Here is a 22585-nt window from a genome sequence, read left to right as displayed (position 1 = left end):
TCCATAACAACCTGAAAAGCTATAGCAATTCTGTACACTTTATTTTTATATATCCTCTAAACCTGTTTCAATTTGGTGCCTTCTTTATGTCACTATAATTTGGAGCTAAAACTTCAGGACATAGTCATGACAAAAGACCATTTTACATTTAATTTGGCATCTCAGTCCAAAGATTACCTCTTGAACAGGATTTTTAGTGTAAAAGTTTGTTAAGCACTGTCATTATATGCCTTAGAGATTGGTGATCAGTCACTCTAAACCACTTACAAACCCAAAGCAGTCATTTGCTGTCATGTCCAATCTCAGTCTGCAGTCAGTGATGTGCTACATACAACCATCCTATTTAGGTGTCTGTTCCATGTATATTTTTAATATATGGATTAATACAGAATATGAAGTTCAATAAAATAAATAAGGCTTGGTGAAAATGCTGAGCAGCTCTCAAGATACATAGGGATGAAAAAAAGGATTTCTTTCTTTTCTTCCTTGAGAATTGAATAGAGTTTCTGCTACGCCTTACCAAAACCAGATTAATTTTCCTTTCATTTCTATACCTGCATCTTTTTTATAAACACATGGTGTTTGAATGCTATTGATAAATTACATGACATTGTATTTTATATTAATACTTCCTGGGTTAAGTATGAACTATGATAACTGGCTAGCAATAAGACATTCCTCCTCTAAAGGTGCAGCAAATCTGCAAGTGAGATCACTGAATTTCTTTGGTCACTGTCCCAACTTCCAAGTCTACTACAGCCAGGAAGAGGGACTGTCTGTGAGGTGTGAAGGCCAGGTAGAGAGCTGGCACTGCAGGAATATGTTTAGGGGCTTGTGGTGACCCTGAAGATTCAGAATGCAGTAAAAGTTCAAACTGCAAAAGAACAGAGTATGTCACAGTAGCCACAAGTAAAATGAATTTGGCTCAGGTAAGATATAAGCCCTATAACCAGACTACAAAACAAACAAAAGGGTTTTGCCAGCATGATCCAGTAGTCTTTGTGATCTTATCAAATTCCACCACTTCATATTTTGTGCCAGTAACATGTTGAAGAATTAGTAGAACTTCTGGAGATGTTCCCAGTTGTTTCCATGCAGATTCAGTTCATGACAAAATGCACATCATTAGGGAAGATAAAGTAGTGGTGTTTATCTAGTTAGATAGGATCAATACTGAAGTCACTGCGTCTTTTTAGGCACTTTGGTATATGCTGAGCATGAGAGGACTGTACAGGATAAAAGCTGTTGCTGTCCTAACAGGAATCATGTGTGTTTCGTGATTTGAGACAACAACAGGGACCTGATGAAAAGACTTCTTTTTTCCCCAGTCAGAAGAATTTTAGAATGCAATTTATGACAGTATAAAAAAATTATGCCTGAAAAATAGGCTACCTTCATAAAGTGCTGTTTGACAGTGCAATCACTCATAGGCAACTCAACACCATTATAATCTAAACAAAAGAAGTTGCTAAATCACCAGAACTTGTAATTCCCGCAGCACCATCCCTGTGATTAGATGGTTAGGTGTACTGCACAGATAACTGGAAAAGTCATGCTGCTGACACCACAGGAACTTACCTTGCTTTTGAATTCTTGACAGGGTGAAAGATTTCCACTTGCCATCATTGTGATTTTGGTTGCTGATAACTGAAGCTGTACCTGAACCCAGGTCATAGCTGACCTTTATATGCCCACCACTGAGTTCTACACTCATGAAATCCTTCTGTTAATGAAAAGGGTTAGATACACCATTATGATTCTTGTCCATTTTGGTAAGAGGCATAAGACATTAAATAAACAGTTTTTAATCCTGGATGACTACAGACAACATCTTTCAAGCTCTAAAAAATGCCACAACTTACGTAGTTACTACCCAGGACTCTCATGAACAAAAGTCTGCTGCCAAACTCTTTTTTCCCCTTACATTCTCTTCTGGATTGCTAATTTAGTTGGAATTTTGCTGGCATCTTAGTTGCATTTTTGATGGGATAGCTGCACTTTTATTTTAGATTGAAGATAAAAATGGACATTATAATTACCTGAAACTAATACTCAGCTTTGAGTGTATGTTTGTACTATAATTAGTGTATTTATTGCATACCTCAGCTAGATTTAAACTTGCAAGGTACAAAACAAAAATAGTGAAGATGGTAAACTGGGCATGTTTCACCAGATTTCCAGAGAGTAATCTATGGAAGCAACAGAGCAACAGAGAGATGGAGACAAAAAGAGCTATGAATGCTCTTGTTTTCATAAACCACTGGCACCAGTATCCAAGCAGCAACTGGAGATGGCTGACTGGAGGAACAATATATGCTGCACTACCTCCAGAAAAAGAGCTGGCAGGATAAAAAGAGCAAAACAAATAGCCAGAGAACCAGACAGCATGAAAGCCACTAGGTAAGGAATGGTGGAACTATAATCCAGGATGTAAATGTAGCAGAGAAATTTTTGTTATCATTCTGCTCATGGCCAGCTCCACCTCTTCTCAGAGTAAAACAAACTCAGTATTCTAGATGCTTAGGCATGTCTATCCATGCATCATTAGAAAGAGCATCTTCCAAATCTTTTATGTGCTGGGACAGTAGCACAAGAAACAATATATACCAGGGACCATTTGCTTGCATTTTTGAGATTTCAATTAAATATTTTTAATAGAAAAATACATAAATCACAAATAATGATATAAAATAATCTAAAATAATGACTTTAATTATGCTTTCAATATTCAATTATAAAGGTTCATTAGAAAAGCTACATAAATATTTCATTATCATAGTAAAATTCCAGCCTTTGCTGTAGTCAGTCAGGAGGAACACCCTCCTCCTTGATAATTCCAGCTATTTTGATAATTATTTCCAAAATACAGGAATCTGAAATAAGACTGATTTACACAAACATAGTTTTTTTAAAGTAGCAAATGCTCAATAATTCTTCAAGACATCAGTGAAAACTACTGTACATAATTTCTGCCCCATTTGAAAAGGATAAGGGAAAGACTCTGGCCCTTGTCAGTCATGCAAATCAATCTGGATCAGAGATGCCAAAGATGAGTTAGACAGATCTGGACAGGTGTCTTTATAAATAATTTCTCCCTGTTATCTACACACATTTGATACTGTGTGTCAATAAAAACCTTAAACAACTTTAAAACTAATGTTTCTATTCTCTGTTTTAGCTGTAAGAGACATCATTTGTAGATATTGGAAAAACACAATCACTATTACTTCTTATTTATTGCACCAGTCCCCCTTTAAACCCACTCAATAAAACATAAAACATTCTATTTATATGAGTAGGATTTCTAGATAAGACTCATCTTTTCTCATATACCCCCTTCTGTCACATGATGATATCTTAAACTATGAATAGACAAAACCAACTGAAAATGTTCACACACATAAACATCTGGGATAAAGGAAAATTAATTAATAATTTCAGAAAAGCTGGAATTCGGCCCAGAGTAACAATGATCCCCATTCAGTACACAATAGGTAGTCAACATGCACATTATAATACTGTCTTCATTTGGCCAGCAGTGAAGCATCATACCAGGATAGTGGTTCCTTAAATTACTAATTCTTTTCATGATCTGATGAATTCAGTGACTGCAAAGATGGTGTGAAATCTGCAAGGAACGTAGAGGTTAGTTGGCTGTTCTTACCAAGTCATCAGTAGCGAGATACATCAGCAGAGCATTTGATGAGAAGGTCCTGAACTTGAACATGACTGTGGAAATATTGGGGTTCCAGCGGATCGGGCGGCTCACCATGGCATAGCTGTCACCATCAAACTGCACCGTTCCTTCACTGTCTGCCACCTGTGGGCTGTAAAGGACAATTCCAACCATTTTCTTTGGCCATGTGAAGTTGAAACAAAAAAAGTGCAAGGCTAGGAAAATGTGGGCACATCTCCTGGGAGTCTTCCTGAACTTGGTTTGATCTCTTATCAAACCTCCCACTGACAGGGACAGCATTTCCCATTCTGTTTTAAGAATGCAAATGCTTTTCTTTTGTGGGGTCTCTGCTCACTACCCTGGTGGCTGTGAAACCCACCTGGAGGCACTGGACTCTGCTCCATGCCACACAGGAGGGCAGGCACCCTCATCACAGCTGTCCATGAGCCAGACTCAGTTCACTGTGGCTCTCATGCTGTCTCTCCCTTTGACTGTTTCTGGTTACTGCTGTCAGGAGCCCTTCTGTCACAGCCCTGTCACACCAGCTCACTTCGGGTAACTCAGTGACCACACCTAAACCCAGACTGGCTGCTTCCCCTCTCAGTGGAATTGCAACCTAACTCCTGTTGCATGCACATTGGAATCTGATGGCTGCTGTGGAAATTCCTGCTCCTCACCACCGAATGTAATGCCACTGCAGGCAGGTTCCCTAAAGAAGCACTAGAAACAGTCGGTGCTTTACCTACCTGACGGAACACCCTTTGCAGTCACCTTCGATATCCCTGAAATTCCAGAGTCCTATTGGTTTGCTGTCTAGAAAGGTTTCCCCCATACAACCAGTGAAGGTGGTGACTCTTACAGCATCTGACTTCTGCAACAGGGAACACAAACCTCCTTAGAATTGAAGTGATCCATTGCATCTTAAAACATAACTGGTACAAAAATTATAAAAACAAATACCATCTAAAATTCCATATAAAATCATAAAAAACCCCCATAAGATGTTTTGTAATATTTCAAATATCAAAAGCATTATTTAATCCAAGAAGCCCTCCTACAGAGCAACTGATCAGTGAAAAAGTGAACTGAACTTTGTATCAGCCCGAACGGGAAAGACCTTTTAGATTTGAGACTCTTGGGATGGCCAAGGGAGAACAAGTCCTGAAGAACAAGGAGCTGCTTTGGCTTCCACCTTTGGTTTTCCTAGCTGTTCAGAGAGCTGGCTGCTCCCACCTGTTCAAGGCCTAGCTGGGTTTTCATTTCACACTTTCAAGAAAAGACTATGAGCAATCTTTCCCACAATACAATAAGCAAAGTGTTTATCTTGTAATGTTTGAAACCCCGGAAATTGAAGGGTTTTTTAGCCACGGTCCAAGCTAAAAGACAGACTGAGAACTCAACTGTTTCTCCTGTAACAGTTCATGCTGAATTTTGGATGCAGAAAAAGTGCAGAGGGCAAAGCAATTAAAACACATTTCCCATCAGACCTCATTAAGCTAGGGTTATGCACATAGAGTAATGCTCATTAGAATATAACATGATACCATGATGAAGGTAGTAATAGTTGACAGTATAGAAAGTACTCCACTAAACATTATGCTTCTAAAAATACCCTGATTCATTTAAATTTCAGTTCATCAATATGAGCTCATTAAAAATCTATACACTTAGCTATTTGAGATAGACAAGCACCTGCTGTTTTTACAGCAATTACAAATATTAAGATCTTGCAAGAGAACATGGAGAAGTGCAATTTGAAAATAGTCAAGGAAAAGTATGACTCAAAAGACTTAATGTGCTACTGATATTTCCAAGGGTAATTGGATAGGTTTTAATTAGCAACAAGTATGAACTTAATGTCACTTCTAAGAAATTCATGACATCTAAGCATCATAGTCTTCTACAAGTCAGATGAAAGATCTTTTTAAAAACTGAAAACGAACTTTTTGAATACCTGCAGAAACGCATGCAAAAAGGAATGTGGACAAAACCACAGGACAAGTCTAAGGGATTCCAAACCCCAATAATAAGACATAGCAGATTTCTGAGTTAGCGGCCTAAGATATACCAGTAACCTTGATTAAATGTCCAAAGGGCTGCACAGTTTTAGAAAAGTCTTGGTTAAGTCTTCATTTTGTGAGCCTTACAACTGTGTCACATGATGACAGAAATTCCCAAAAAACCTGAAGTTATATTTTAATTCAGAGACTGTACTTGAACAAAACAAATCTGACAGTGTTTAAAACTCTACATTGCAAATATACCAGCCATACCAAACTTAAAATAGACTGCCTTCCTAATGTTGCCCCTGTCTTTATTTACCTGGAGAGAAAAAAAATTTGGGAAGATTTTCCGAACTAAAATAAAAAGCTAGGGAGTTCTCCACAAAATATTTGGACAACCATTACTGAGGTTGAAAACAGCTGTTCTGACATTGAGTTTTGCACTTCAATTTTTCTGCATATTGTGTTATTTTAACACTTGAGGACATATACAACTTTGAGAGTAAAAAAGTTCAGTGAGTTCACTATTTGGGAAAGTCTTGAACTTCTTTTCAAATGCTAAGAATATTGATCAGGAACAGAATAGTTAATTTAAATTGTTTTGTAAAGAATGACATTAGAAAATAAGTGCTAATTAGCTTTTATTGGAGAACGAGTTTTTCAAAGATTTCTGTCTATTCTATTTGGCATATATGTTCTATTCATTCCATGAAGTTTAGCAAGGTAGAAGATGTCACCAGAAAAATGAACAGACAAAAAGAAGAAAAAATATATCAGGGGTATGATGCAGATACCTGTAGGGAAACAGGGAGGGAAACTGGAACAAAAATAAAGAAAATAAAGCAGAAGCACCAAAAGCAGACTGCAAAGGAGGAGGTGAGAGTGTGGATACATGACGAAGGAAAAACTGCAAATGCAAGGGGAAATATACTCTTACATGCATTGTTAGGAGACCAGAAATGTATGGAAACAGAAATAAATTCCTGTCACTCAGGAACCAAAAGCCTGTCAGGGCAGCAGTGTGTCTAAGGTAAAGCATCCATCTTCCAGCAGGAATTAGTTGTTTGGGCTAAATGCTGCATCAATACAGCCAGCTACAGGGCTTCTAATCAGAAGGTTACATCGTGCACAGTGAAACCTCACATCTGTGCACCTTGGACTAGGCTAATCCAAATAACGTTTGAAAAGTGCAAGTGTACTACCTGCAATTAAAGCATCTACTACAATGACACCAGCATATGAAAATTTACTATTTCTGTTTTAAGCAATAACAAAATTTGTCCATACAAATGGCCAGCTAACACAGAAACACCAGAAAAGGCATTACCTTAATTTTTTCTGTTAAACCACCAACAAACAGCACAGCATTAACATCCACATCCAGAATGGTGTATCCAGGTGGGGAGACTGCACTGAATGTGGCTGGCACGATGCTGGCTTTAGGACCATCCAGAGCTCGCACTGATATTGTGCCATTTTTCCCAGTCCTAGAGAATAAAAAAAATAAAAAAATTAAGCATACAAAGTCAGCAGTTACACCAAACATAGGAAAGCTCTATTTTAAATGGTGCCTTTTAACAGAAGCACACATGACTGACCTGATTATGCCTCATTTTGATACAAGTGAACAGACACTTATGCCTGCATAAGCTAAAGACAAACCAGACCTTTTCCTCACCTGAATGTCCTTTTTGAACAAAATTCACTATACACATGATGTGGACCTTGCATTGACAAAACAAAGAATGTGTATTAGATTATATTTCAACTGAAATGAAGTGTTAAATCAGTTCAGTTTCCTTCACTGTGAGAAACAGAATTCACATCTCCTGCAGTGGAGTTGTCAGGCTGCTTTTCAAACAGGTACAAACCCCATTATGTTCAAGAAGATTACTTCACTGTCCTTTATAAATTACAGCAAAACAGCAATGGACTTTGCATTTATTAACTGTTTCTGCATCAGTTTGTTTTTTAGTCCTTTGATTATATTAATGTACTAACTGGCACGGAAGGAGTTAGCTGACATATTTTTACAACAGAAGGAACACACTGCGGAGAGCTATGATTCCTGAATCCTCCTTCTGAAACTTCTTATAGATGGGTCTTGCATTTACTGGTTTGCAGCCACCTGGGATGTCCCCAGCTGAAGAGGGCTGCTGGTATATGATTGAAAGTGGCTCCCTCAGTAGTCTTGGGTGGATTCCATTCCCATGGACTTGTGTGGGTCTAAGGTGCAACTGGTTTATAGCAGAAGAGAATAACTGATGGGAAGCCCTTTAAGGGATAAAAGTAATGATTCTTGAAAAATCAAGTCACCGAGCAGACTGACACTTTTTAGGATGTCTGATAATCCACAAATAGTATGGATGTCTTTCATCTTCAAACAGACTGAAATGCTCACAATGGAGTCTCTTCTATAAATAATTCTCTCTTATTTAGGGAGGACAATGGAGCTTGAAGAAAGATCTTGGCTAACTTGACAGCAAAAAGACATTGCTACCCTGTGCATGACAAGTTATCAGGTTATGACATATTGTTCTAGTGATAGTCAGCTCTGTAAAACTGGAGGATTACAGAGGATGTATCAGCACTATGTGGCTGATATGCAGAATGACACGGAAAGGACACTAAACTGAGAGAAGCTGGCAACTCCCTTGAGGGCAGAAAGGCCCTGCAGAAGGACCTCGACAAACCAGAGAGATGGGCAATCACCAACCGTATGAAATTTAACAAGGGCAGGTGCTGTATTCTGTACCTGGGATGGGGCTGTGTGCACAGACTGGGGAGTGAGAGGCTGGAGAACACCTCCATGAAAAGGGACCTGGGGGACCTGGTCAAAGGCAAGTAGAACATGAGTCTTGGCAGCCAGGAGGGCCAACCCTGTCCTGGGGTGCATCAGGCACAGCATCACCAGCTGGGCAAGGGAGGGGATTGTCCTGCTCTGCTCTGCACTGGGGCGGCCTCACCTCGAGTGCTGGGGGCAGTTTTGGGTGCCACAATATTAAAAAACACATTAAAGTATTAGAGAAAGTCCAAAGCAGGGCCTTGTTCAAAGCAAGAACGGTGAAGAGTCTGGAGGGGAAGCCTTATGAGCAGTGGCTGAGGTCACTTGGTCTGTTCAGCCTGGAGAAGAGGAGACTGAGGGCAGACCTCTTTACAGACTTCAACATCCTCACGAGAGGAAATGGAGGGGCAGGTACTAATCTCTTTAGTCCTGTGATCAGTGATAGGACTTGAGAGAACAGCATGAAGCTGAGCTGGGGGAGGTTTAGGTTGGATATCAGAAAAAAGTTTTCCATCCTGAGGGTGGCTGAGTTCTGGAAAAGGCTCCCCATGGAAGTGGCCACAACACCAAGACTGCCTAAATTCAAGAAGTGTTTGGACAACGCTGTCAGGAGTTGGGCTTGATGATCCTGATGGGTGCCTCCAACTCAGCATCTTCTACAAAATTTTTGTGTAATGACATGCAGTGTTTGCTCCTAAGGAGAGGCATGATATTAATGAGATGACTTGAGCAAATCATCAGCATTAAAAGATAAACTACCACATAGTAAACTCTGCTCCTTGACCCCTTGAAAGCACAGAAAACCTTCACTGAAAAGCACAGCTTATATTTGCTACAGTACTTTAGGACTGAATTCTTGCTGAACTAAACTGGATATGTCTATAGTGAACTTGTAATTCAGGCATCCTTTGTCATCAAAAGAAGGGCACTGCTTGAACTCTGTCACTAACAATCAAAACAATAGTAACACTCAAATAACAGTTGATTAAAATCACAACTAATCAAGTTCTGCTCCTAATTGAGACCTACTGAAGTTAAGTAACACTGATCTAGTGAGTCTCAAAAATATTCTCTCATCCATCTGACTCACAAAATTGACATTATTTGCATGTTGTAAATCTGCTTTAAATCATTTTGTCACATACTGTTATGCTAGTTTTTCCTTTGTTAATTGATACTTGTAATGATTGCATCTTGATGCCAATCAAATTTGCTTCTGTAAGCAGGTAAGTAACTTGTAAGTGACATTTGCTAAACTCCTGTACCAGCAAAGTAGAGGGAATTCCTTTAGAAAGTCCTATAGGAATAAACAAATCCTACTTCAATTCCATTAAAAAAAAAATTCAAGGTATTTCCATCATAACATCTGAATATACAATAAAATGCAAAAGATCAGTATGCTTTAAATAAAAAAGTGATGAAAATTAAAAGTGTCCCTGGAAAAATGATGCAGTAGTTATCAATTTAGTCTAACTGGAAATTTTGGGGCATGCATAAACCAACGATCTCTGGTCATTACTCAACAGTCAGATTTTTCATATTAAGATTTAATAAGATATTTTCATATTAAGATAATAAGATTTTATTTAGAATACTAAGTGAACTTGAGAGTTTTCAAACCTCTGTGCCACATCTTTTCTTTCTCAGGCCCTTTGGGATTCAAAGGGCCTATCAACCTATGGTGGGTTTAACACCATATCATTATTACTGTTAATCCCTGTCACCACTTAATGGTAAAATTCAGTAAGGTCAGAATTTCATCTTATGTCCTCATGCTAAGCAGGTGCCCTGTGCCAGCTGCTCAGGCCATTCTGTCGGGCTGAAAAGCCTGTGGCTGGAACTGAGCAGAAATTTGGAGAAAATGTGTGAGGGAATGAAATGAATAAAACACTCCAAAAAGTTAGGGAGTTAGAGTAGAGCCATCAAATGGACTAAAATGTTCAGAGCTAAAGATTCTTCCATAGGATATGTGATTTGTGAAGTCTGCCTTAAGAATGCAAAATCGGTCCCAAGCTCTTCATCTTAATCCCACAAATCCGCCTAATGCCTCTGTAAAGTAATTCTCCTAAACTCCACTCTGTACTTCTGATTTGTGCAGCTGTAATCATTCTAAATTGCTGATCCAGCACTTTGTTTGAAACTAATGGCATGCACATCCTATACATACAGAACAACCAGCTAATAGGTAATGGGCTTTTGTAGGATGTGTGAATTTTATACCATGTTCTGGCTACATATTCTGCTGAAGCAGCTTTCTTGTAAATGAAAGCCTGGCATTAGTGTGTCATGAAGCTGCTTTGGTATGCATAATGTGAACTGGTGAAGATTTCAACAATTTGTATTGCACCCCAGTTTGTATTTTCCTAGCAGTAAGGTTTCATTAAGCCAGCTTCTGGAGACCATGCTGTAATTTTATTTAATTCTCTGCTCTGAATGGCTGATTTCTGTGATTTCATTAAATTATTTAAACTGAATGCCATTTCCTCTTCTGGGAGCTATGCGTGTTACCAGAATTAGAGTGCTTTGTTTTCTTCCTCCTCCGTTCTCTCATTTTCTATCTGTATTATCCATTCTATGTTTAATACTACGTGAAATTAACTGTAATGATGCAGGAGAAATTACTCAGCTTTCTATCAAATTGTGATACAGCTGATGTTATCTAAATTACTAAGATCTATTCAAGATAAAGGCTATAGAGTTATGCAATCCTTCTGCTGTGATTCCTACACCATATGCCATGTGTTTGCTATTTGAATGAAAAATACAAGCTTCAGCTAACAAACTTGGGATTTGAATATTTATGTATCCATATTTTTAAAGTTCAAAGGCATTAAATAGCTGATCTCAAATTACAAAATATATTTTAACTTCTCAGAATTTCTCCTCCTTCAATTTTTATGAACTGTATCTTTCATAAATATTTCCAGTCTGATGAAACATTTTGCCCATGGGAATGGCATTCTGAATAAAACTCAAGATACAGCTGTGTGACAGACCATTCACTTGCAGTACAGTATCAAGACCAAAAATTCAGAAAAGCTGCTCCTCTTTAAAATTCAGGGAGAAAAGAATAGTAGTTATTTGAGTGCCAAAACCTGTAACTGATTTTAAAAGTAAGCTAGTTGAAGAAGACAATCAATAGAGTGATAGATAAACAAAAGGGAATAAATATAAGGAGTCATAGATTGTTGATGCTGGAGGCGAAATATGTGATTAAAGTAAATTACAGAGAACAATTGACATTTCAATAGAAACTATAGTGTATACACTTCCTGTACTGTACCGGATGCAGGTCCAAAACCTTTTGTCAAACCAGACTAGAATTTCTCACAGCAGCCATTTTTCTAGAATCTTTGAAATGAAATATTTACTTACCTAGAGGCTTCAATCCGGTACCAAAACCCATCATCAATGGTCAGATCTGGATATTCTACCCGTCCAACTCCGGATCCCACATCCCATAGGAAGCTCACCTTGCCTTTGCGCATCTCTATGGCCAAGAAGTCGGTCTACACGCAAAACATGAAAACAGAAGTGATCTCACACTTTAATTAAGGAAGTTTTCCAGAACTTTTCACACTTCAGAAGGTCTAATGAGGCATCAGAAACCCACACATAGACAGTAGAGAATTAACATTAATTCTCACATTGCTCCAAAATGAGACTCTCTTTTTCCTGTTTGTATTTGTTCAAACAAGGAATCTTAAGGTAAAGACAGCAAATTATTTCTCTCAGTGATACGCAGTAAATCACTGCTAGACTTACAGAATGTTAACATTGCAGCCACCAAGAGAAGGATTTAACTCAGAGGAACACTGAAACCTTCACTGGATGGCAGAAAGACATCAAGATACATGATGCCATCTAGCCTTTTCATTTTGCATTAGGAAAATAAAATACATGTTGGAAATGTTGAAAAATAGAATACTTTTTCCATTTACTGAATTATTATTGGTTGTTCTAGAAGTCTGTCTGCTATAGGCCTCATGGGAAACTGAATCATTCACCATAATTATGCTTGAAATTGTAGTCTTGACTTAAAATTACAATAAATAGGAGCTTTGACAGATGCAATATGATTAGCTACTTCATTCCCTATGGAAAACCCACAACCAACTCCAAAATTACTTTGGTTGCACTGTGAATTTTAAAGCTCTAATGTAGTTAATATACAAGCCTGCTATTTCATATCTAGTTAAAATAAAGATACATGTAAAAAATTTGCTGGTCATATTTTAGAAATCTCTGTATTAATACCAAAGACAGTAAATGTCTAGATTATTTTAGACTCTCTACTACTGCTTTGAAGCCTCTGGGTGAAAAGAAAGCCCTTCTCATCTGCTTTATTTGTCAGTAGTATGATTTGATCGAGCAACTCTGACATGAAAGGCAGGAGACAGACTCACAAACTTGGCACTTCCAAGGTAAAAAAGCAGATTGTCAGCAACTACAGTCTTCACATTGACAATGATGGTGTTGTATGTTCCCTTCTTTATTTCTGGTCTGTACGTGCGAATACAATTGCCTCCAGAGGACACGGACACTTTGATCTTCAAAAAAAAGCATAACAGAAAGAATGCAGTTAACTGATTATTATTCCAGAATTAACCATAGATGCTTCCAAATAATTATAAGACTATTACATTTTTTTCCTTCATATTTTTCTGTTACGTGTACCAGGGAGTTACTTGGATATGTGAAGAAGGTAGAAATCGATTTTTCTTTCTGGGATTGTTTAGTAAAAGGAAAGAAAATCTATTTTTAGAACTCACATTTAAAGGACAAACTGTGTAGATTAAAAATACATAGAAGATATACTGGTCTAATGCTAATAACAGTGGAATTCTATCAGTACAGATAGTCTGTACTTATGGCTGCCAGCCAGGAAAATAAGCAGTGCTCCTGAAGGAATTACAGCATATTGCTGTTTGGTAGTCATAATGATCTATTTTTCCCTTGTAATAGCTTTGATTGTGCCAATTTAAGACACCTTTTCAAAATTTTTAAAAACCAACAGTTATGTCTATCACTGCTTTTGCATAGTCCCTAATGGAGCTGGCATTCATAACTAAGTTTCATTTCCACAGCTGAGTGACACATGCATTTGGATTCATGAATTGGTTTCCTCAGGCTCTGAGCACAAATAAAAACACTTTACTGTTTGCTTTCATAATGCCAGCACAGACATAATGACAGTACAATGGTGTTTCAATCCCAGCTAGATATGTTTAAGCATTAGAGGAAATGTACATAATGGTATCACCTTATGCTTACGGCAAACTCTGCTAAAAAGGAAATCCATTATAGGACCAAACTCTTAATTTCCTTATCTCAGAAACGCTGAGAAGTTAAATACTTCAAAGCCCTCATACAGAAGATGAATATAACAGAACATATCATTACTGTGGCCTTTCTGTTCTGTACAGATTTCATCACATATGTGCTGAAAACTTCTTTCACCAGCATCCCACTATTTATCCTATCACTTCCTTCCCAGTATCCTATTATTGTGTTGATTATCTTTTTAAACTATTTTTCAACCATTTTTGAGGGAGATTTCTCAAGTACCATCTACAAGCTTCTTTTTCCCTTGCTATTTAAATCACAAGCTGAATCATCTCAGTATTAACCAGATGATCCTAGAGTTGACAACATTACTGAATCAGGGAGATGGACTCCAAACTCATTAACTGGACTAGAAATATATTCTTAAGCTCAGTGCTGCTACTGGACAGAGAAAAATAAAAAATATGGGAAAAGGAGATATACTCAGCAATTTCAGTGAATTTGAGATAGTGTCACTCTTGAGTAATGTAAATTCTATGAAATGAAATCAGGGGCTTAATATCACTGCTGAAGCAGAAAAACACATTTTTGTTTTCACAAAAAATCAATGATATTGTGACTCTTCTGTACTATCACCCACAATAGTTCTAAAAATAACCTTTTGAGATCCATTCCTACAGACATTATTCATTTAACAAGTGCATGTTTTAAATGAAGAAACAATTCACAGAGTGAGAATCATCAGAATATTCTCTTATTTTCTGAGAAATTATACTCCATTATTTGCTCTCTTTATGCATGTTTAGAATTAGGAAAGATTCACACTGTAGAAAAGAAATAAAAAGTAGAAAATAAAATCCCATCAATACTCAAAAGGTTGTTTTTGTTTTTTTTTTTGAGAAATGGGACTTACCGAATTGGCTTGTTTCCGAGCTTGGTTTATCAGCTCTTTTATCTGAGAAATGTTCTTCCCTAAGTTATCCTGGAGTTCTTTGATTGGCTTGATTTTATCTAGCAGGCGATCTGCTTCCTTTTCTAGGTTTTTAATACTGGAATCTGCATCAGCAACTTCATAAGAAAGAACAAGATAGAGCTTTAAAGAATAGTATCAGAGATGAATTAAACATTGCAATAACAAAATTCAAGAAAATTCTGCATACACAATGCTCAGGAGATTGTATATGCAACTACGAGCTACACACAGGCCAGGATGATACCTGAACAGAATAAGGCAATTTCAGAATGTTTAGAATCAAGTTAAAGTAGCAATAGCAGCAAACACTGGTGTTAAAGCAGGATTTTTAAGATGTAACTATGGTTCAGGTCAGGATGATATTTATGGAAAACATTTCCTGTAGCAAAGTACATTTATGAATGAAGTATTTGCTCTCTGCTTTAAAAAAACCCACAAATTCTGAAGAAAAATCCTGGATTAATGAAAACTGGTTGGTTTCCATAAGTAATTTCTGAAATTACTGGATTAAAATTAACTTGAAATGAATTCTTGAACTAACTGTAATGGACAAAATACGAAAAGGCTTTATTCTGGTCATAAGCTTAAAATTCTGTATGTGTACTGAAAGCAGATTTAAAAACTGACAGTAAACGACAAATTATTTTCTTTTTGTTTTTCAGGTGAAGTAAATAATTTTACCAAAATATTTTTGCCTCTCTTTTTCATTAAGCCTCAAATTCCTTTTTTGCCCCTCAACATACAACTAGTGAATATTACCCTCTCTTTGATAACTCATGAGCAGATCTGAGGATTGCAACCCTTGGCTTGCAAGAGGGTGTGGGTTTTTGTGGATGACGCTGAGAGGGACAAACACGCGTTTACCAGAAAGATGCATATTACATGAAAGTAATAGTAAGAGCAATAAAAATAATGCTTAGACAAAGTATTAAAAACTGCATATCAAATTTTTTTACCCAAATACTCATACCAAAACCTTCCAGATGCTTCTTAAGGTTTCATGTGAGTTAAACTAGCTGCCAAGTCACTTTATCTAAAAGTTCTCAAAAGGAACTATTTAGCTATTTCAATGAATGAGAAACATAGAGGACCATGCAGAGGCTTTGGTGGTAAGCAGTGAGCAATTGTTTACTGGAAAATGCACACTATAAGCTGCAAGTAAGAAAAACATACGTACAGATTTCTGCAGGCAAGATATGGAGACAAAGGAAAGAGAGATAACAGAGGATAACATAAGAGAGAGAAGATAGCATAAGATAATGTTTTGAAGATCTAAACAGAAATGTAAAGTAGAGACAGGATGAGTCTATAAATAACTTTTTACCTTTTAAATATTTCATATCTATCAAAATAAGAATTCAGCACCTGAATTTTGACATAGAGAGGCTATGTCTACTTTTGCATTTAGCCATGAGTGCCAGCCTACTCACTTCATACATCTGGAATGGTTCACCCTACATTACTTTAATCTCATTCTGTAATCTGAGTATCCATTAACATTTGGAGAATGACAGACGTGTACCTCTGGAGAACATCCCACAGTTCAGTTTTATCTGACATGAAACAGTTTGCAAGTGTTAAGACCACTCTTCAATGCAAACAAAATAATGGTGACTGGGGACAATCAAGAGATGAAATTTTAAATTCTCACTTCTAATCCCAACTAAAATGCTAATGTACACACAGGCTCAGAATACTTGAGCTGAGACAGGTGGCCTAGTCTAGATTCAGCAGTGCCAAGAAACAACTGCTTTAAGACTGCTTCTCAGTTGTTTCCCACTCCCCTGCAAGAGACCTTACAGATCTGGTTCTACAGCCTGCTGTAATCTAACCACGCCATTTCAATCAACAAGTCTTTTTCATATTGTCTAAACTTGTATGCACCCAATGGGAATTGTACTGGGGCTCACACATGTATCCCAGCTGATGAGCAACGGGGAACTTGCAATAGGCAGGCAGGGACAAATGGCCATTGGGATTAACTACTTTCACTTGTACAGCAACATTGTACAGCAAAAATTGGCAGAGGATTTTTGTCCACAGAATGACAGCCTCCTAAACTATATGTTTTTAGGTGTCCAGCTTCATCAAGATGACAACAATCTGGGGAGCCCAGAATAGCTGAGGAATTAGCTCTTCAGTCATTTCCTAAAGACACTCCAGTTTTGTGGCTGTACACCCCTATATGAGAGATGGTCTAGCAATCTACCATAAAATGTATTGTAATACAGAATTCATTTTTATCCATCCTAACCAAAGTGAAAATGCTAAAGTAATTGCCACATTTGATAACAGAATTCAAGGAAAAAAAAAAGAAAGAAAAAGAAAAAAAGCAGATAAAACCCCATTCCCAGAATCTTCTTTCTTTTTTTAAGTGTCTTCAGTATTCCACCAAAAATAGTAATGTTCATGAAAGAAGCCATGCATTTCTCCCAGGACTGATTATCTGATTGACTGAAGACAGATTTAGTGTGGGGTATTTTTCTTGAATCAGACAGTGAATTGCCAGTCAGAATCTTTGATTAGTCACCTCCTAAATACTTTAGAAAACAATCTGAGGAACAAATCTATCCATTACACATGCATCCTGCTGATATTAGCTTTTCTTGCAACTACTAGCACTAGTCTTTAAGATTTAAAATTCTTTTCACAGAATTGTTAGCGTTCAAAGGGAGGACCTCTGGTCCCTTTTCACATATAAGAACTCCAGAAAATAGAAGTTGATAGAGAGTCCTTTTATCCCAGCATACTGTAGTAATGCTATGTAAGTGAAATTATGGAGTGTCTCTGTTGCATTTTGAGATATGAAACGAAAAGCACAAACTGAAAAAAACCACCACCAAACAACCCAAAAAAGATCTTACTGTTCTTGACTGGATCCTTCACAACTGCATTTGTTTTGGCCACATCATCTGTAAGTTTACTGTAGTTTTTTCTCAAGCCCAGGAGATTCCGATTGAGGTCTTTAATCTGGGCCAGGACGTCATTTGCAGTATCGTTGGCTTGTCTTGCTTTGTCTTTGGCTGCCTGTACCTTTATAGCTGTATCTGCAGGAAGAAAGTGATAACAAAGTGATTGCCCAGAGTGCAGATGTAACTTTTTTGAACAAAGATATATGCCTGTGCTCCAAAAAACTCCACCTTTATTTCTGCAGTTTTGGCTCTGAAAAACCCCTCAAATACAACAGCATCTTAGAAATATGTCAGAATATTTAATAAACCATTATAACTGTCAGTGCTGACAAGAGACAGAAAAGAGAACCCTGACTGCCTTTCTTCACCATATCTAAGTAGCTCCTTTTGGGTCATTATTAGAGGTCATGCACCTTTCTGATTGAGTGAAAGTTGGAGTTACTGTGTTACTTCCCTCTATTAGTCCCACAAATTATTTTCAGCCGCACCTTAAATTATGCCACCCCTGCACATGTTTGTTCTTGTCCCACATGAGCTCTGTCAATCTCATTCTGAATTTTTCTGCTTTTATCTGACTATTAGTATAGCAGGGATGGAAAAATTATTAGTTTAAGCTGCTCTCTGCTCTCTCTCAAGTCCTTGAACAAGATATATGACAGGGTCATTTTCTCTCCCTTCCTCATTTGATAATTTTCCTGTTGGACAACTAATTTACTCCATTTTCTTATCCATGCCATTTATTTGCTCTGAATTTCATTCTTAATACTCATCTGCTTGTTTTTATGAGTGTCCTTGTGCCAAGAGTAAGCATCCTGTAATTTTAATCTGCCAAAAGTTTATTAGATTGCTAATGATTGCATAATTCAAATTACTTTTACTTGTTCCATATTTAGTATTCTATGTCCTAAGGTTAACAGGCCTTGGTTGACTGAGACATCTATCTGTGCTCAAGACAAATAACCATGTCGGTATCTTGACCAAAACCCAAGAAATGGCACATGATGAGCATGAAATATTAATCTATTTATTTTGTGAGTGCTTGAATCAAGGTTTCAATCCTTGAAACCAAAACTTTTCAGTTAGCTGGAGTCTTAAAGCCACAAAAATGTACAAGATGAATAGTAAATTGTTTTTTATGCTAAGGGATTACTAGCAATCTGAACCTTTTAAACCATCAGAAATCAGACAGAATACAGATTTTCTTCAGAGACTTTTCTTAAGGTAAAACATCAATTTATAAAGTGCTCCTTGGAAAAAAATTCATAACAAAATAGATTGATTTAAAACATTTAATTTTTTATAACATTCACTATTCATTATAATGAAAGTGAGATATAGCTCCCTGTCCCTTGCTATCACAATGGAATGTACCTAACATCCCAGGACTTTGGGATTTTAATGACTATTATGTTTAAAAATAAAAGTCGCCAGGGAATGACAAATGTGCATATGTGAGACACTGAAATGTTGAAGGCCAATGGCTCAAGCAATGGTCCATTGGTAAAAGCAGCAGGTTGCTATGCTGAGGTCAGATAACTCCTAAACTAAGGGGAACAGCAGAGTTTTTGGGTGTGTGGTGATGAAACCTCTGATTTGCATAAGAACAGCCCAGGTGTCTCACCCATCACCAGAGGATACCCAAAATAAAGCGACCTTTGTTTAGCAAGGAGTTTTTTTTTTGAGCGAGATTAGGAAAAAGGTCGATAAGAAGCAAATCCTGTGGAGCTGGGATAATGCTTGTTATCATGCCAATATCCTCCCTTACCCCACTGCCTGTGGTGTAAAACTCACCTGCCTGAGGGCATATGTTGGGACATTCACACACAGGTCTGAAGGTGTTCATCCCTTCTGAGAAGATGTCACTGGCCCAACTACACCGGTTTAGAAGGGGTCATAAAGCACCAAAAACCCCAGACTAATTTTGGGGCCTTCTGCCAGAGGACAGCACATCAGCCACAGTGTTGCATCAAGCAGTGCAGAACTCCCCTCCAGGGGAGGTACCTGGGAGTTCCCACCTGAACCTGAAGGTACCTTAACCCACTGAACTTTATGTTGTGTGGGGTTTCCCCCACCCTGGATGGATCAAGACTGTGACCATCACTTTGACCAAGTGACAGATAAATTGCAACAACCATGTCTTGTTGATGGATCCATATGTGTGGTATCTTTCCTCTCCACTAACTTTCTCTTCTCTCTTCCTTTTTTCCTCTCCTCTCCATACTTTTTATTTTGTCAGATTTCTATAGTTAATAACTGAAATGGCTACATACCTCCTTTCTACTGCAACCAAATTTTTCTAAAGTTAACCTGCCATATTTATATGTATATATATATGTACATATACATCTATCTATCTATCTACACTGGTCATTCAGTGTCATTTCACTCTAATCCACCCCAAAGGATCTATTAACAAGAAGCTCAGTCACTCTTGCCTTCAGGGTGGGTCACAAGAGCGCAGCACTTCCAAGTCCATTGAGGAAAACTTGTACCAGTTCTAAGCAATTTACAGGTGAAAAAAGATGTACAACACGAATAGTGGCTGGAAATGTTGAGAGTAGGGTGGAAAGGTAAAACAAAACCCAGCAAATTTTACCCTGCTTTTTCTGTAAAGTCAGTAAAGACTTATTCTTCTTGGGTTAAACTATACTGGTAAAATTATAGTGTTCCATTAAAGATTACCTTCAAAAAGACTTTTCACATATAAACAAAAACTATTTGTTTTGGAGTATATAATAATTTCTGATATCACAATTAATTTCTTTCAGAAACCTTCTGCAAACTGCAGATGCATGGTACCTTTTACCATCCCAAAATTCTAACTGATGTAAATATTTTCAGTTCAGTTTTCTCTCTCGCATTGCTCATCTTTGTCTTATAACAGCCAGTGGTCAAAGCAGACCCAGTGTGACACAGGCAAAAATTTATGAGACAAATGTTAAGTGATGGAAAAAGAGACAAAAGAGCATGACTAAGTCAAATGCTGCAACACTTTTCCAACTTACCGTTAGGAATGGCTGACAGCTTTCCTAAGGTTTCATTCAAACCTCTCAAGAGAATGGAATTCTTCTCATCAGCATCTTTCAGCCTGTTCTGTGTGCTGTTCAGATCATCACCCTTTTCTATGAAAAATGCATATGAAACAGATGCTTTAGCTCTTTACTTTCACTATCCTTTCTTTGCATATAATTTAAAATGAATAGTAACAAGCAAGCCATTTTTCATTAAGATATCGAATTGTGTAAATAAGGAAGTCCAGCAGAACTTGTGGGGTTCACTGATCATCTTCTCCAGTTTCTTTAAGTTCCCTACTTCCACAGTATCTAAATGCTTGAGTTCCTTGTACTGTTGTACATACTTAATATGGGTTTTCCAAAGGTGCGCTGAGGAAAGAACTTGTTATGATGTTATGGTTTAGGCAAGTTTACACGATGATCCACTGATAGATTCAAGAACTGTGATGTTAGCCATAGTTTTGATTCCTAGATTAAGCTAATGCCTTTTTTCTTAAGGTGATTGCCTGAGCTGAATGAGTCAAATATGGTGTGAAAGAACCAAGACCCATGAGGCCAGCTTGCTGTTGCAATTAGAGTGGTCAGCGCCTAGTTCTCTTGGATTTTCTCAAAGATGTTGACATAACATCCAAGGAAAATAAAAATCACTAATTGTCAATAAGAGAAGAATACAGTAACATATTTATTATTATGAAATAAACATTCTAAATTCTTGGGAAAACACCCACCTAGTAAAAAACATTCATAGTTAAGAATTGGTTCAAATCAAAGGACCAGTACAAATCAAAGGCACAGGTGTTTCATATTTAGTACCTCACAGTTGAAACGGATGTCCTGATTTAAAAGCAAGTTCCTATTTTTTTAGCATTTACTTTGAATAAAAATTATGCAGGGTCTTTTGAACTGTATCTGGCAGAGCAATGCAACAACTGTAAAACTGAGATCCCAGCTAAGCTTTATGGCTATGGAAACAGACAATATCCCGAAATTCAGAAGTAAAGTTTGACACAAAGAAATGTAGTTACTGCTTAAACTACTATTGTAGTGGACATTTCTCATTATTTCTCTGTATCAATATGAAACTCCTTGGAACAGACAGCTGGTAATTTCTTACCTTAAAGGCATATCCTACTGGGAAACTAATTTAACATCACTGAGCTTGATAGCCAGAAGAGAAGAATAATTTGTAGAAAAGGAGTTCAGGATGACAAGCTATGACTGTGACCTTCAGGTATGTGACAGGTTATTGAAAATAAACAGCTATGTGGTTCACATTCCAAAAATTCTAAAAAAAGTATGGTTTCTTAAAATCAGATGTGCAAGAAGCAATTTGTAAGGATAAAAATCAAACAAAATTCATATTGCCTACAAGAAATTATTAATTAAATTTTACAAGGCTAGAGCAAGGCTGAAACAGCACATGGAATTTAAATGAGAACTATACTTTTGTTGTTAGACCTTTTGAAATGTCATTGAGGAAGAAATCTGTTTGCTTTATTTAAATTAGAGCAACATGCAGGATTGTAGGAGTGCCTGGAGATAAGCCTTCACTCCTGCAAAATGCTCTGCAGAAGAACAGGACATTTGTGTGAACTGTGAGAGGCACAGTTAACACTAGAATAAAGGTTGGAAGAATGTAATATATTATATGATCACTCGTCTCCTTAAAAACAGCTTTATTTTTAAATGACAGGTTATGTCCCCACTGCTGAAGGAGGCTACTGGTAACATGATATTGTTAAACCAGGATGAATTAATGAGATTCTGGCCTTGTATGCCTTGAGATTTTATCCGAGTTATTTTCCCTTAAATAATAACACCAAAAACAAACAAACAAACAAAAAACAACAACAATAAAAAAACCTTTAATTTCCACCATTTAATTCTGAAATTATGGTCTGCCTGATAAAGTCTTGGTGTTTCTAGTGGAATGTTT

General features: G+C 37.3%; 1 protein-coding gene across 6 annotated transcripts in view; it reads right to left on the bottom strand.

Moving 5' to 3' along the window:
* LAMA2 (laminin subunit alpha 2) overlaps window positions 1–22585 on the bottom strand; it is a 337914-nt gene that overhangs the window by 28891 nt on the left and 286438 nt on the right. For 5 of the 6 annotated variants that reach the window (XM_041423612.1, XM_041423610.1, XM_041423614.1 and 2 more), the window contains 10 exons: window positions 20641–20757; window positions 17588–17770; window positions 15901–15906; window positions 14664–14818; window positions 12871–13014; window positions 11840–11973; window positions 7007–7166; window positions 4423–4547; window positions 3665–3827; window positions 1579–1723 (listed from right to left, as the gene is read on the bottom strand). In XM_041423612.1, coding sequence (XP_041279546.1) covers window positions 1579–1723; window positions 3665–3827; window positions 4423–4547; window positions 7007–7166; window positions 11840–11973; window positions 12871–13014; window positions 14664–14818; window positions 15901–15906; window positions 17588–17770; window positions 20641–20757 — 1332 coding nt within the window. The remainder of the gene's footprint in view (window positions 1–1578; window positions 1724–3664; window positions 3828–4422; window positions 4548–7006; window positions 7167–11839; window positions 11974–12870; window positions 13015–14663; window positions 14819–15900; window positions 15907–17587; window positions 17771–20640; window positions 20758–22585) is intronic. The other variant, XM_041423611.1, reaches the window with a different exon arrangement.

The sequence above is a fragment of the Onychostruthus taczanowskii genome, unplaced genomic scaffold, assembly GCF_017590055.1.
Source record: "Onychostruthus taczanowskii isolate IOZ18803 unplaced genomic scaffold, ASM1759005v1 scaffold8, whole genome shotgun sequence".
NCBI lineage: Eukaryota > Metazoa > Chordata > Aves > Passeriformes > Passeridae > Onychostruthus > Onychostruthus taczanowskii.
The sequence above is the reverse complement of the archived record's forward strand: the minus strand, read 5'-3'. Positions and strand labels throughout refer to the sequence as shown.